Raw genomic sequence first — 13,381 nt, forward strand, 5'->3', positions numbered from 1 at the left:
ATGTGCACAACGTAGATAAACCGTAGCAGGTAAACATGAGCGTTGTGGACACACTTCACCATACCCAGAACAGTAAAATAGCAATATGTTTGTCTGAAATGGGAAGTGGTTTGTGGCCGAAGAACTTTACTTTGACTGGTTTAATTTATCATATAAGAACTCGACACCCTGAACAACACACTGAGATCAAGTGCCCAATTACCCAAATATAACATCCAAACTTCATCTTTTTAGTTTCAGTGCGTTCAGCTAAATGAAAACGGTCATTTCTGTTTCAGTACAAGCAAACAAATCATGGAATTAATGTTTTTAGTCATCTCACGGAAATGTTTCTCTTACAAACTAGTGTTTCTTTTTTCTAAAGAAAAAATAAAATTCAATCCTAACACACTCGTACTCACTAGTGATCAAACTAATGGCGAAATAAAAAGTGCATTAAAAATTATGATATTAATAATGTTGTTTATATTGGCAGCAAAATTGATTAATATTTCGCAGCTCTACTCTGAACACAGAAGGGCATAAATAAGCAATGCTATCCCAGCAGAACAGAGCAAGCGGTACCGTAAATCACTATAAACGACACGAGGAATGAACGTCAAACGCTGGCGTCCAAACATTACCAGCTGTACTAAACCACATCAAAGCAAAACTCCATTAAAACAAGACATGCACACTATAAAGATTCACATTTACAATCACATTAATCTAGCTGTTATAGGTGCGTTATCGGAGCAATGGGAAGGGCTTTATGTCAAGGCAGTTAACGTCTGATTATGTCAGTTTCCTGGACCTCATGAACACATTGTACCTGCATTTGGGAAATTGGCTCAGAATAATACCGCAATAACCTTTCCTTCAAATTCATCGCAACTTGCTTTAATTCTGCATAACATGTCAATCGTACATCAGAATAAGACATGCTGAAATCTCAAGACTAGTCAGAACATATCTGATGTTTTATACACATCTCTTTGAAGATGGACTGTGGACAAATACGAACACAAAATGGCAGAGCTACCAAGTGCATTAAGGATTGAAGCACTGAAAAGAGGCCTTTCTGCATCCAACCTGGCAAGGACATAAGGTTGGTCTTGTTTCATATAAGAGTTGTCTGCACTGACCTGGTGAAGGAGGCTGGACCTTGGCCTGGTTCTTTTTAGGGTCATTGTTGAAGATGTCGGGCGGCGGGTCTTCCCCTCGCTCAATCTTGCACTCGAAGGCATACAGACACTGGATGTACTGTTTCTTCAGAGAGCTGGCAGCACTACTGGATGTGCCCACATTCAGGTTAGTAGCCATTTCCCTCCACTTCTTATTCTTGTTCACCTGATAAGAGCAGACAGACAGAATTAATGACCGAGAAGACCTTCAGTGGATTCAAACCCAGCACATACTGTACAAATCCAACTAAAACTAAAATAATTTGAGTACAAAAGTCGACAAGAAATCATAAATGACCCCATGAAACTTTTGTAATGTTCTTGGTCTTATTGTGCAAATCATAATATTAAAATGATATTATTATAATAGTAAAATTATAATAATAACCAAGGCTGTGTGGATGCCACACATGATATAATATTTCTAGTTTTCATTTCTTACTCCAATATACAATACCAAATGAAGATATAATGTAAAATATAAATGAATATGCAGTGCATGCATTTATCAAAATGCTCCTTTCTAGAGTTGTTTTTCTAGCGGACTATCGAGTTTACAGACATTGATTGTTATGCTACAAGCTGTTTTATTGCAGTTGAAACATTATTTGAGTGATATATTTCAGTAAGTTGTACGGTTTCTTACAACACACCTTCTGAGTTTCATGTTTATTTCATGCAGTAGCTAGTTGCAAAGAAGAAGAGATTTTTGATTAATGTGGTGCTTAGACTGAGCTGGCTTTACGATCTGTCATACCACATTTAAAAAACGGGTCAAAACCACATGCATTGTTTGTATTTTGTGATAAAATTGACAGAATTTGAAATCTGCAACTGTTTCATATTAAAAGTAAAGCATACAGAGATCATTGGCTGTCAGGTGCACTGTAAATAATGTTTAGTGAAGTTCACACATTAACATAAAACAGACTAAAAGATTGATCTTGACATTTAAGAAGCCATCTCTAATATTGCTAATCCAACCTTGGAGTATCAACACAGCTGACAAGTTAGCCTGTTGTAGTTTATCCAAACGGTGTTCACAAAACTTGTTCAAAATGCACATTTGAAGCAGCAATAAATAAACATCACTGTTTCGGTCGACTTTTTTCAGTAGGCGAAATTTGCGTGCTTTACTACAAATTTCTAATCTACAATCCAGTCAAAACTATATAGGAATCAAGTTACCCCCTAAATTAGGGCCCAATGAAATCCATTTTTATTTTTCTGGACTCCATTTCTGGACAAATCAACACTTTTACAGCAATTTATTAAGTTGATTTTTTTTTTTAGGCCCCTATGAAATGCGCTTTATTTAAAGTTATGGCTTTTTATTTTTCTTGAAATCCAATTCAAATTAAACCCTTTAAAATCTCTTGTAAACAAAGTGCTGCACAACAGGTGTACTGTTAAAATTAAAACATGGAAAATTCTGCGTTATACAGTAAATTCCATTTTTATGACTGGATTCCGCAAATTCCGTCAGCGTTTTCCACATCACGAAAATCATAGGGCCCTACTAAATGATTTCCCACTAGTCCTATCCACACGAAAACCATACTGTCGTTGTAACAAGTTAAAAGCCTTGTTTACACCATTTGATGTCCTATAATAGCTTGTAAAAAACTTTCTGTATGTACAGCTTCCATATATCACACCTGAGTGAGGCCGCCAATCTCTTTGACGGACACGTAGAGGCGGAAGAGGTCGAGGGGCTTGCGGCCCACCGCGGGGAGATTGTTCATGCCCATGGCTTTCTCCTCAGCAAACGCAAGGTAACGATCCACCCACATTTTGCGCTCCGGTTCTGGGCCCAGCTCGTACAGACGGGTTATCTTCTCATTAGTGGTGGTAGAGGAATTGGACTTCTACAAGGACAACAAAAGGTAAAATGCAGCCAAGTATTAGATTTCTGCTGTTTAGTTTTTTTTTTTTTTTGGGGGGGGGGGGGGGGGTCCCCATGCAATTTTCATAAACAGGAAGCACACTAGTGGGTATATCAATGCACTGTATATGTGCGATGCGCATTTCAGCGGAAAAGCATTTTCATTAATGATGTATAAAGCCAGGACCGCAGGGAGCAATTTCAAAAGCTCCTCCTCCTCTACATTCTCCAGCTATCACAACTCTCCATACAGATGATCAGTCAAGCGCTGTTCACAGGGCTCAGTGCTGCCCGCCTGCGTCCTTCTGCCTGCAACAGCACGGCCCGACCCATTTAAATATTAATAGCGCTTCACCTTTTTCGATTCGGTCTTAGGCGTCCCATCCGCTTTGTTATTCAACTTCTGAGGTTGGTTGAGCTTGTCCATGCCAAACTCTGGACTGGGAGCCATGCCTAGGAAACAAATGCAAACACTGTCACTGTGGGCCAAAAAGCATTTTATTAAATTCAAAGATTCACAGTTTTAACTATTAGAGAAAAAACTAAAAAGTGCAGGAAGCAAAGCAAGCAAGATACGCTGCTTACCGGCAGAGTTATTGGACATGTTTCCAGGCATGGGGTACGGTCCCGCTTGATTCATCATACCCTGCATGCTGTTCATGGGCGGGACATACGGAGACCCGGCTCCCATCATTCCCTGGTTCATGTTGGGATATCCAGGCGGTCTAGAAGAGAAATGAATGAGAATTTAGCTAAACTGGATCTTAAATGGTATGACCCTCTTTCAACACACCGCCTTCACTCGTACGGTCATGATCTGATCTTCATCTCTCTCTGCTATAAGTCTGAGTCTACCTTTAGAATTTTACAAAGAATTTAAATATAAAATCAGGCTTGCATTTACCTCATTTTCACATTTGCTAAACATTAAATAGTTTCTGAGCCTCAAGTAAATCAAAATCCATAATACGTGTCCTGCCTTTAGCACAGTCAGGTTTATATGCAAGTGATTAAAATGAATAGAAAAGATTCGATATAAGACAGACCCATTTGAGCGATGGAGAGTGTATTTAATATTTATAATCAAGTGATCTCTCCAAATCATTCATTCACGACATTCGCTTGTCTATTTCCATCCTGTTTGCTTCTAAAAGGTGCGAGAGAGATGCAGCCGTGTCTCTCTGCATATTAATCTGTATAAAATTTGTATATTAGTCCTCATCATGCAAGAATTCACCAGAAGATTGCATTTAAATAAGCACATTATTTTACTGGATATCAACTTATATTTTGAGTGAATGCAATCACGTACAAATAAAAATGAAAAATGCTAAAATCAACATTAAAATAGACTGATCAAAATATTATATGTAAAGACATTAAATAATTTAAATATTTAAACTGCACACTATATAATCAGTGTCACTGATAGATTATGATAGATGACCTGCCCAACTCAATTCGAGCAGCGAGTCCTTAAAAACATCTCTTCCATCATTTGACCCTAACTCTAGCACTGTCTGGCCCTGTTTACACTAGTGCATTTTTGTTTTAATGGCTTTTTAGAGTGAAAACAATCCTCATCTACACTGGTGTTTCCGCTGCGTTTCAGAAGCGATCTCCGTTTACACTACACAACCGAAAACGCATGTCACGTGACCATTCATGCAGGTACAACTATAGATATGTAAAGGTAGATTCCCTATTATTTAGATGGTGGACGCGTCTGTGTGCTTGGAGCGGTCGAATGGGGAATCTACCCATAAATATCTATGAGTACAGTAATGAGCGTGATGTTATGGTTTACACAGTCGTCAAGGATACGCAGAGCGAATGTGGGCAGCCACGCCATCCTGTTCAAAAGTCTCCGATAGGCGTATCCGTAGCAAAAGTTATGCGTTTTAAAACAAAAACAGGGCCCTTATTCTAATTCTATTCTTAAAAGAAATTTTAAATAAAAACTTGCCCCTTTTAGACTTGCACTCGATTCATTTACTAACTGCTGCTTTCTCTCTAAGACTAGCTTGCTCTATTCTTCTATTCTATCCGTTTTCTTTTTATTTATTATATAATAATAATAAAAAACCTTGCTAAATGTACTGCGTTAAGCTAACTGAGACTTAGCACTTGCATTTTATTGCTCTTTTGTTGATTTTGATTGCTTCCATTGTCCTCATTTGTAAGTCGCTTTGGATAAAAGCCTCTGCTAAATGACTAAATGTAAATGCAGATTGTTTGCTGAAAATACAGAAAAACGTTACAACACCTTAACTTGCATACACTGATGCTGAATCCGTAAAGTAGAATCATGAGTATTTCTATGCTGGCGACACCATTGCCTTGTGAATGGGGAAACAGGACTACAATTTCAGTTATTATACACAAAACTATTTACAGCTGATTCTACTCTTACTGTCACTAGCACTAAGAACATGAGTACATCATGATTATTGGTGCGTTTACACTGCAAAACACCACAAAAAAAGCAAATAACTTTGAGACAAGCTATAGCAAATTCAGTCCTTATAGGCCACAAAAAAACATAAAAAATGTCTGTTTGAGAAATGTCCTATTTGTGCTGATTTACAGCTTCAAGCTTCATTTACAGCGTGTTTCCACAATCAGAGCTCTAGTGACTCGACTTCCTATGACCAAGCTAAGCATTTCTGCATCAGTGCTGGCAATCAGTGGGATAGACTCTAGTTCTCATGCTGAAAAACTGACATTGTCCGATCAGATCCAAACTATTCCCAGTCCAAGCGGGCCTGGATTCGGTCTCGTTTCAGCGAGTTCAGAAGCTCATGTGGACTGTACCTGTGTATGGAGTTGGATGGGCCATGGTGCATCGCCGCCACTGCCACGGGATCCTGAGGCTTTCTGTTCATCCCAGGTGGTGGACACATTCCTGACGCCAACTGAAGAGGCATGCCGCCCATGTTGGGGCCAATGTTGGGGCCCATACCAGGGCCGTACGGCCTCGTACCCATCTGCCCCGGACCCATGCGTCCCGGAGGCATCCCTCCATACTGCCCCCCTCCACCCTGCCCTGCCATAGGGTTGATGGAGCCACCCATGCCAGGACCACCCGGATAGTTAGCGTTCGGCATGCCTCCGTAACCCGGTGGCCTCGGGTAACCTGTGCACCAGATTAAGGTTAATGTACACTCTAGGCTCGTGTAAAATATGATTGATGTTCTTTAAAAGCATCAGTGTTCAGTCGACTCAAAGCTTCTCACCTTGTGGTCCGTACTGGCCACCCTGCGGCACATAGTTGCCCATGGAGTTGTTTTGTGGGAAGGAACCCATCCCACTATGCATTTGGCTTCCAGATGACTGCCGTGGGGATAAAGTTGACCCGGGTTGAGGAGAGCCGTACGGCATCTGAGGGTTCCTCATGTATACTGTAGAGAGTAGACAGTTACAGTAAACCACCCTCGAGGTTATGCTTTCATGCTAGGAGTTTTACTGTGGATCCAGGCAGATCCAAGCTGAACTCATACTAAACATGAAAATGGTGGTCTGGGGTACAGCTTGTGTAGACACCAATAAAGTTCACAACTAAAAAAGCAATATGGGCAAATCTGCATAAGCAAACCACATTTTACGATGTTTAAGTACAGAGTCCATAGAAATAGCTTTCAGGGACCTTATTCTTAATTCCAGAATACATCAGGAAATTTACAGTCAATTTATGGCTGCAGATTACGAGGAACCAAAAAATTGCTATTTTTCCTGGGGGGTGGGATCCTGGTTTGATGTGTATGTTTGTAGGGCTGCACAATTTAGCCAAACTTTTATGATTATACATCAATATGAATATAAAGTTATAAAAACTATAACATTCTTTTTTTTTCATAATAATAATAATAATAACTAATTTTTATTACAAAATCTAAATCTAAAATACAAAAGTTACAAAACATGAAATTACTATTGCTATTAATAACAATATTACTATTTCTAATGTCAAATAAAAGAGTATTTAAAACTACATAGATAAAACAAATTCCTAAACTTTAATATCAATATGGCTATAAAATAATAATCTTTATTATTATTAATAATAATCATCATCAGTAGTATTAGTAGCACAAAATCAGAAGTATGAGATATATATATATATATATAATTCAAATGTAAAAAAAAAGGCAGGACACCCTTAAGTCTTCTTTTGTTGCTAGGTGCTTCTCATTATTCCCAAATGTACATTTAAGCGACTCAAACTCAGAGCAGATGCTGAAACGACTGGATCACAAGCTGCTCAAACATTAATGAACCGTGCCATGCTTTACTCAGACTAAACATTTAATTAAAACGCAGCCTTCACAATTAGAAAATAGCACTAATCCATATCGCGATTTCAGTTTTATTTCCATTAATCGTGCAGCAAAGTAAAATTGTAAACATTTATAAAAAAGTCACAAGACTCACCTCTATCCTGACCTATGGAGGAATGTAACACACCATCCGACTGGACACTCGAGGGTCTGGGGGGCATCTGGGTTCCTATAAGAGGGGTAAACGCCAAAGTTAAATTAATGGGCAACTTATGATAATATGTGACCCTGGACCACAAAACTAGTCGTAAGTAGCACAGGAATATTTGCAGCAATATCCAACAATACATGGTATGGGTCAAAATGATCCATTTTTCTTTTATGCCAAAAATCATTAGGATATTAAATAAAGATCATGTTCCATGAAGATATTTTGTAAAATTCCTACAGTAAAAATATCAAAACTTAATTTCTGATCAGTAATATGTATTGCCAATGACTTTATTTGGACAACTTTAAAAAGGCGCTTTTCTCAATATATATATATATATATATATTTATTTTTTTTGGCACCCTTAGATTCCAGATTTTCAAATAGCTGTATCTCAGCCAAATATTGTCCAATCCTAACAAACCACACATCAATAGAAAGCTTATTATAGCTTATTTCCTTAAATATAATTGAAAGTTCAGATGATGTTTAAATTGAAATATAATATAAATTAAACCCTTATGACTGGTTTTGTGGTCCAGTGGCACATATTATTCTTTGAAAAAACATTTCTGCCTACACTGAACTATACTGTTATAATACTAAACAAACGAGAGTCTAAATGAGAGTCCCACCAGGCATGGCTCCAGGTGAGAGGGGTCCCGTGCGCGAGGCTGGGCCGCTGGCAGGTGAGCCCACAGGTGAGGGCGATGGGCCGCGGATCCCGGGCAGGTGAGGGGAGGTGTGGGGCGAGAAGGGCGACTGCGCCGGGTTGCTCTGCTCCCCCTGACTGCTGGACACTCCTGACGTGCTGACGCCCGGACTCAGAGCGCCCTCCGTGCCTGTGGGGAGATCATCGATGGAGCCAGACAGATCCTGCACAGGAGAACCAGACCAACAGAAACGTGGTGTTAGTGGCGTTTGATAAGGCAAGCCTCTCTGTTACTGCGGCTCATTCACAGCCATTTGAACAAACCCCTGAGTGCCCGTCCCACGCTGTACTACAGACATGAATGATAGCTCAAATCACATGATTTATTGAGGAGAGACATGCTAGCAGTTTTTACGGAAGCCCTAAGGGGACATATTGATGGAAAAAATATGAGATGAGAGAAAAAATTATTTCAATTCTTTTGCGTTCATTTGCTAAATTTTTGCGTTCGCTCTCAGACGTTTTGCTGCTGATGGAAATATGAGATGGGAGGAAAAGCTATACTTCTATGCTTTCACAAAGTTTCTCTGGGGAGCACAATACTTTTGTGAATGTACAAAAAAAAAGTTACTCCAGAGAATGCAAAAGTCTTGCAAGTGATCTCACAAACATTTTTCCCATGCATCTCATATTTTTCCCATAAGAGCTCCATTTAAAAAAATAAAATAAAACAAGCTGTGGCTGATAAAATGAGCAATTATTGAACAGACTTTCATTGAAGGAGTAACCTCAACCATGTCTACAAACCCAAAAAAAATGTATACAATTGAGAATAGGCTCTTTTGACTTTTTGCGAGCAAGCAACTAGCCAGAAACCACTCAAAATAACCAATACAGCAACATAAAACCCCCTAGCAACTTTCTCAACCAGGCATTTTTTGTTTTTTTGTATATCGGATTTCAATCTGATTGGGCTGACAGTCTGAACGAGGCTTAACAAGCTTTCATTGACGTGTGAGGAAAAACTTTCAAGGCAGCATATTTGAACTGGAGTTTACCATATTTGATGAGCTCGATGTTTGTGTGAAAAAAATCTCAATTCAAATCTGTAAATATATGTTCAAAACACTTAAATTACTAAGTGTATTTTCTAAAGCCTGACACTTTTGGTTGTGTGAACTTTCAATGATGAAAGAACAAAAAACTACTTCAACTTTTGTGTTTATTAACCACATGAATGGGAGTAAACTATGACCATTTTCATCCCTGTAAATCCATCTAGGTAAACATACTGGTAGACCTAAGCAATTGGCTAGTCAGTTGTTGGATGATTAGTCGACCAAAACATCCTAGCGTTGTTGCATCTTGTTTAGCACAGGCGAACACTGCTCACAATTTCTCTATAAAATAAATCCAGTTGACAGTGTCGAACAGTGAAATTCACACAAATGGTGCATCACAAAAACACGACATGTATAACAGATAAACCAGACGAACATATCTTGCAAAAACAAATAAACTACTATAAGACCAGAAAATGTTCACTCGATATACATGAAGCAAACGTGGATATTTTGTGCGACCATGTGTCTTTGATTATTGATGGTTTTGCCCTTACAGAACACAGGCTGCCTGAAAACAAGCCTGAGCGAAATGAGCAGCGAGTCCATATGGGGTGCGATGCTGAAATCAATCTGGCAGTCAGTCATAAAGCCTCTCAGCAGGCGGAGGAGTGTGTGTGGGAATATTTACACACTCGACTCACGTGGAGCGCATGTGTTCAGTGAAAATTTGCAAGCTCATCTGCCAGTCAGATCAGAGAGGGAAAGGGAAAAAAAATGGGAGTGGAACAAGAAACACACACACACACACACACACACACACCAAGAGGCCGACTGGAGCATGGCCAAGTATTCCCATAGAAATCTCACACTCACAGACTGGCTGCGGCCCCAAAGTCGGCGGTTTTGCACTTGAAACGGCGCCCGCTGCTATTTTTGGGCCGTGACCTGCTGGAGGAACCCCAGAGGGAGAGACAGGAGGAGGACGCTGATTCAGGCTCCTGTTTTAGCTGCCACACACACACACACAGCGTCTGCATGACCCAGCTCTGCTCTCCTAACAGGAAACAATCCTCGGCAGATTGGTGTTTATGTTGGCATGTGTGCATCTAACATGAGATTCCTGTGTGTGTGACCCATGAGGAAGGGGTTTATTACCCGAGTGTGTGCTGTCTGTGTGTGTGTGTGTGTGTGTGTGTGTGTGTACAAACCCAATAACAAATCACATTCAGGAAATTCTGCAATTTACATAAGGATTGTTACAAATTCGTTTTGCCTTACGATTAATGTTTAAGTCTGTTCAGACACGCGAGTTTACGTTACGTCACAAAACTCTGTACCTTTGACATTAATGTCAATGTTCAGAAAGGACAAATAAATGCAAGGCTTTTCAGAAAACAATGACGTCACATTCATGCACACATTAGCATATGAATAGCACTGCAAACTAACCCACAAAAATGTCCAAGGACTTTGGAGTTCAATAAATACTGCATTTGCCATCAATATAATTATAGCACTTTTAGCTCTGTTTAATACATCTAACCCTGCATAAATTCACTGATAGAAATGCTCAGTTTTCTTCCAAAATCAAAACAAAAAAAATGCACAAAAATAAAAAATCAGCTGATTTCATCTGAGCCTACATATGATTGAAAACCAAAAGTTCATTTACAGAGAAATCTGTTTCTGCAGCTTACTTTTTCATTCTGCAAATACATTTTGACTCGTTACAAACGATTTCTATATTAAATTAATAGTTCATTTTAACTTTCTATTAAAAGGACGCTGGAAAAATGTATCATGGTTTCCACAAAAATAAGCAACAACTGTTTTCAACATTGATAATAATCAGAAACGTTTCTTGAGCATCAAATCAGTATATTAGAATGATTTCTGAAGGATCACGTGATTCTGAAGACTGGAGTAATGATGCTGGAAATACAGCTTTGGTCAGAGTAATAAATCACATTTTATAATATGTATAGCAAGTGGGTTTATAAACTGCAATAATTTTCACAAATTTACTGTTCTTACTGTAAGTCGATCAAATTAATTCATAAATGTATTCAATAAATTTGAACTGTAGCTTAAGCAAATTTAAAGGATAACTTTGTCAGTAGCACATGATATAAATGACAGTAGATTATGTAAATGAACAATCATTTGTTGGCAAAAGTCTGCCAGATGAAGCAAAATGTTGGTGTGACTTTTGCAGACAAATCTATTAGTGTACAGGTAACATGGAGAAATTTACATTTTTCATTTACATTACATTTACATATTTCATTTACATATACTACTGACATAGTATCAATACAAAGCTGGTTGAAAATCAGCAAAGTTTTGTCTTGTGCTAAGTGCTAGAATGCTAGATTACTGTGGCCTTAATATTTAATCTGAAGAGAGTTCAAACAAACTGGGAAAAATGGAGATATCCCATAGAACAAAAAAACAAAACAAAACAAAAAAACACTTGAGTTTCACTGCTTAATAACAGAAAAAAAAAAAATACATGAAGCACTCCTCCTCACACACTTTAACTGTGGCTTCACGCTGCTATCATAAGACCAGTCATCTGACTGACGCCTGAGCGTTTATCTAAACCCCTTCTGTCCCGACAGGAGGAGCGTCACATGAACCTGTCTGACCCAGTGATCTCTAGAGGTCACGAGCGGTCGGTCAAGAGCAGCGGCTCAGGTCAGGGCGCGAGAGCAACACATTACACGTCTGACCAGAGCAATACATCACACCGACCACAGACAGACGCTGCTTATCCTTTACTCTCTCTCTCTCTGGCTGAGCTTCAAAACAAATGTGCTTCTTAACACTGGAGCACCCTACATGACTTCTGCCCTGATTCACAGTACAGCGAAGCCCATGTTTGGTTGCAAAAACTCAGCGTCTGCAGATTTTGGTCAGTCGGGGGTTGATAGATTTCAGTTAATTTTGAAGCAAATAACAGACACATATTCTGAAACATTTATCTTCAGACAGAGTTGATTCTAGGGCTGTAAAATCGATTAATCGCGATTAATCGATTCCAAAATAAAAATCTCAACATTACATTACATATATTTCTTAAATATATACATGCATGTGTATTTATATATACACATAAATATTAAGGATGGTAAGATTCACCACATCAGTGCATCGGCATAAAAGATGCAATGCATCGATTTTTTTTTAAAAAGTGTAATCGGTACAAGTTGGCACTTGCATCACGATGCATCGTTTCTATCATATTTGCATTGGTAAAAATCTGCTTCATATGCATCTAATGTATCGAATCGTTGGCTATGCATCAAGATTCGTTTCGCATCGGCCTCAGTTATGGAGATGCACATCCCTAGTAAAGTACACACAATGTAAACTAATTTTTATTTTGGAAGTGATTAAATCGATTTTACAGCCCCACTTCATTCAGTCGTTGGAGATCAGATGTATATGATATTTTGAGCCAATTTCAAAACATGCTGTCATTTGCCTTCTGAAAAAAATAATAAATAAAACTATAAAGCCTGAGCTGGTTAGCTGTTCTCCCAGCCTGACCAGCTACAGAAGTGGTCAAAACCCCTCTAAAACCAGCTATGAATGGGGCTGGAAGACCAGCTAAAACCAGCTTAGGCTGGTTTCAACTTTTGGCCCCTTTTTCAACAGGGCCTAATTTGTTCTGTGACCATTTACAAAGTATGATGCTTAGTGTTTGAAAATATTGTTGCAGTCAAACAATTAATCGCATCCAAAATAAAAAAAAAAAATTGTTTACATACATATACACATATACATATACACACACACACACACACCTCAAAAACTTATATATATATATATATATATATATATACACATACATATGTATATACACTCCCCTCCAAAAGTATTGGAGCAGTGAGGCAAATTCCTTTACTTTTGGTGTAGAAACTTAGAAGATATCACCTTTTGTTTGAACCCACCCATTTTTCATGTTACCAGAAGTATTGGAACAGATAGAATTGACAGATTAAAGTGAAAGACTTAATATTTAGTTGCAAATCCTGTGTTGTTTTGGCACTATGTTTTGGGTCATTATCTTGCTGCATGATGAAGGATCTCCCAATCAGTTTGGTTGCATCTTTCTGTAAATTGT

General features: G+C 38.6%; 1 protein-coding gene across 1 annotated transcript in view; it reads right to left on the reverse strand.

Annotated features, from left to right (window-relative positions):
* arid1ab (AT-rich interactive domain 1Ab) overlaps nt 1-13,381 on the reverse strand; it is a 66,171-nt gene that overhangs the window by 13,655 nt on the left and 39,135 nt on the right. Inside the window, exons 5-12 of the mRNA XM_079381737.1 lie at nt 8,172-8,412; nt 7,480-7,554; nt 6,285-6,449; nt 5,863-6,184; nt 3,634-3,773; nt 3,404-3,501; nt 2,822-3,031; nt 1,125-1,329 (exon numbers count right to left, since the gene is read on the reverse strand). Coding sequence (XP_079237863.1) covers nt 1,125-1,329; nt 2,822-3,031; nt 3,404-3,501; nt 3,634-3,773; nt 5,863-6,184; nt 6,285-6,449; nt 7,480-7,554; nt 8,172-8,412 — 1,456 coding nt within the window. The remainder of the gene's footprint in view (nt 1-1,124; nt 1,330-2,821; nt 3,032-3,403; nt 3,502-3,633; nt 3,774-5,862; nt 6,185-6,284; nt 6,450-7,479; nt 7,555-8,171; nt 8,413-13,381) is intronic.

The sequence above is a fragment of the Barbus barbus genome (assembly GCF_936440315.1).
Source record: "Barbus barbus genome assembly, chromosome: 27".
Classification (NCBI taxonomy): Eukaryota; Metazoa; Chordata; class Actinopteri; order Cypriniformes; family Cyprinidae; genus Barbus; species Barbus barbus.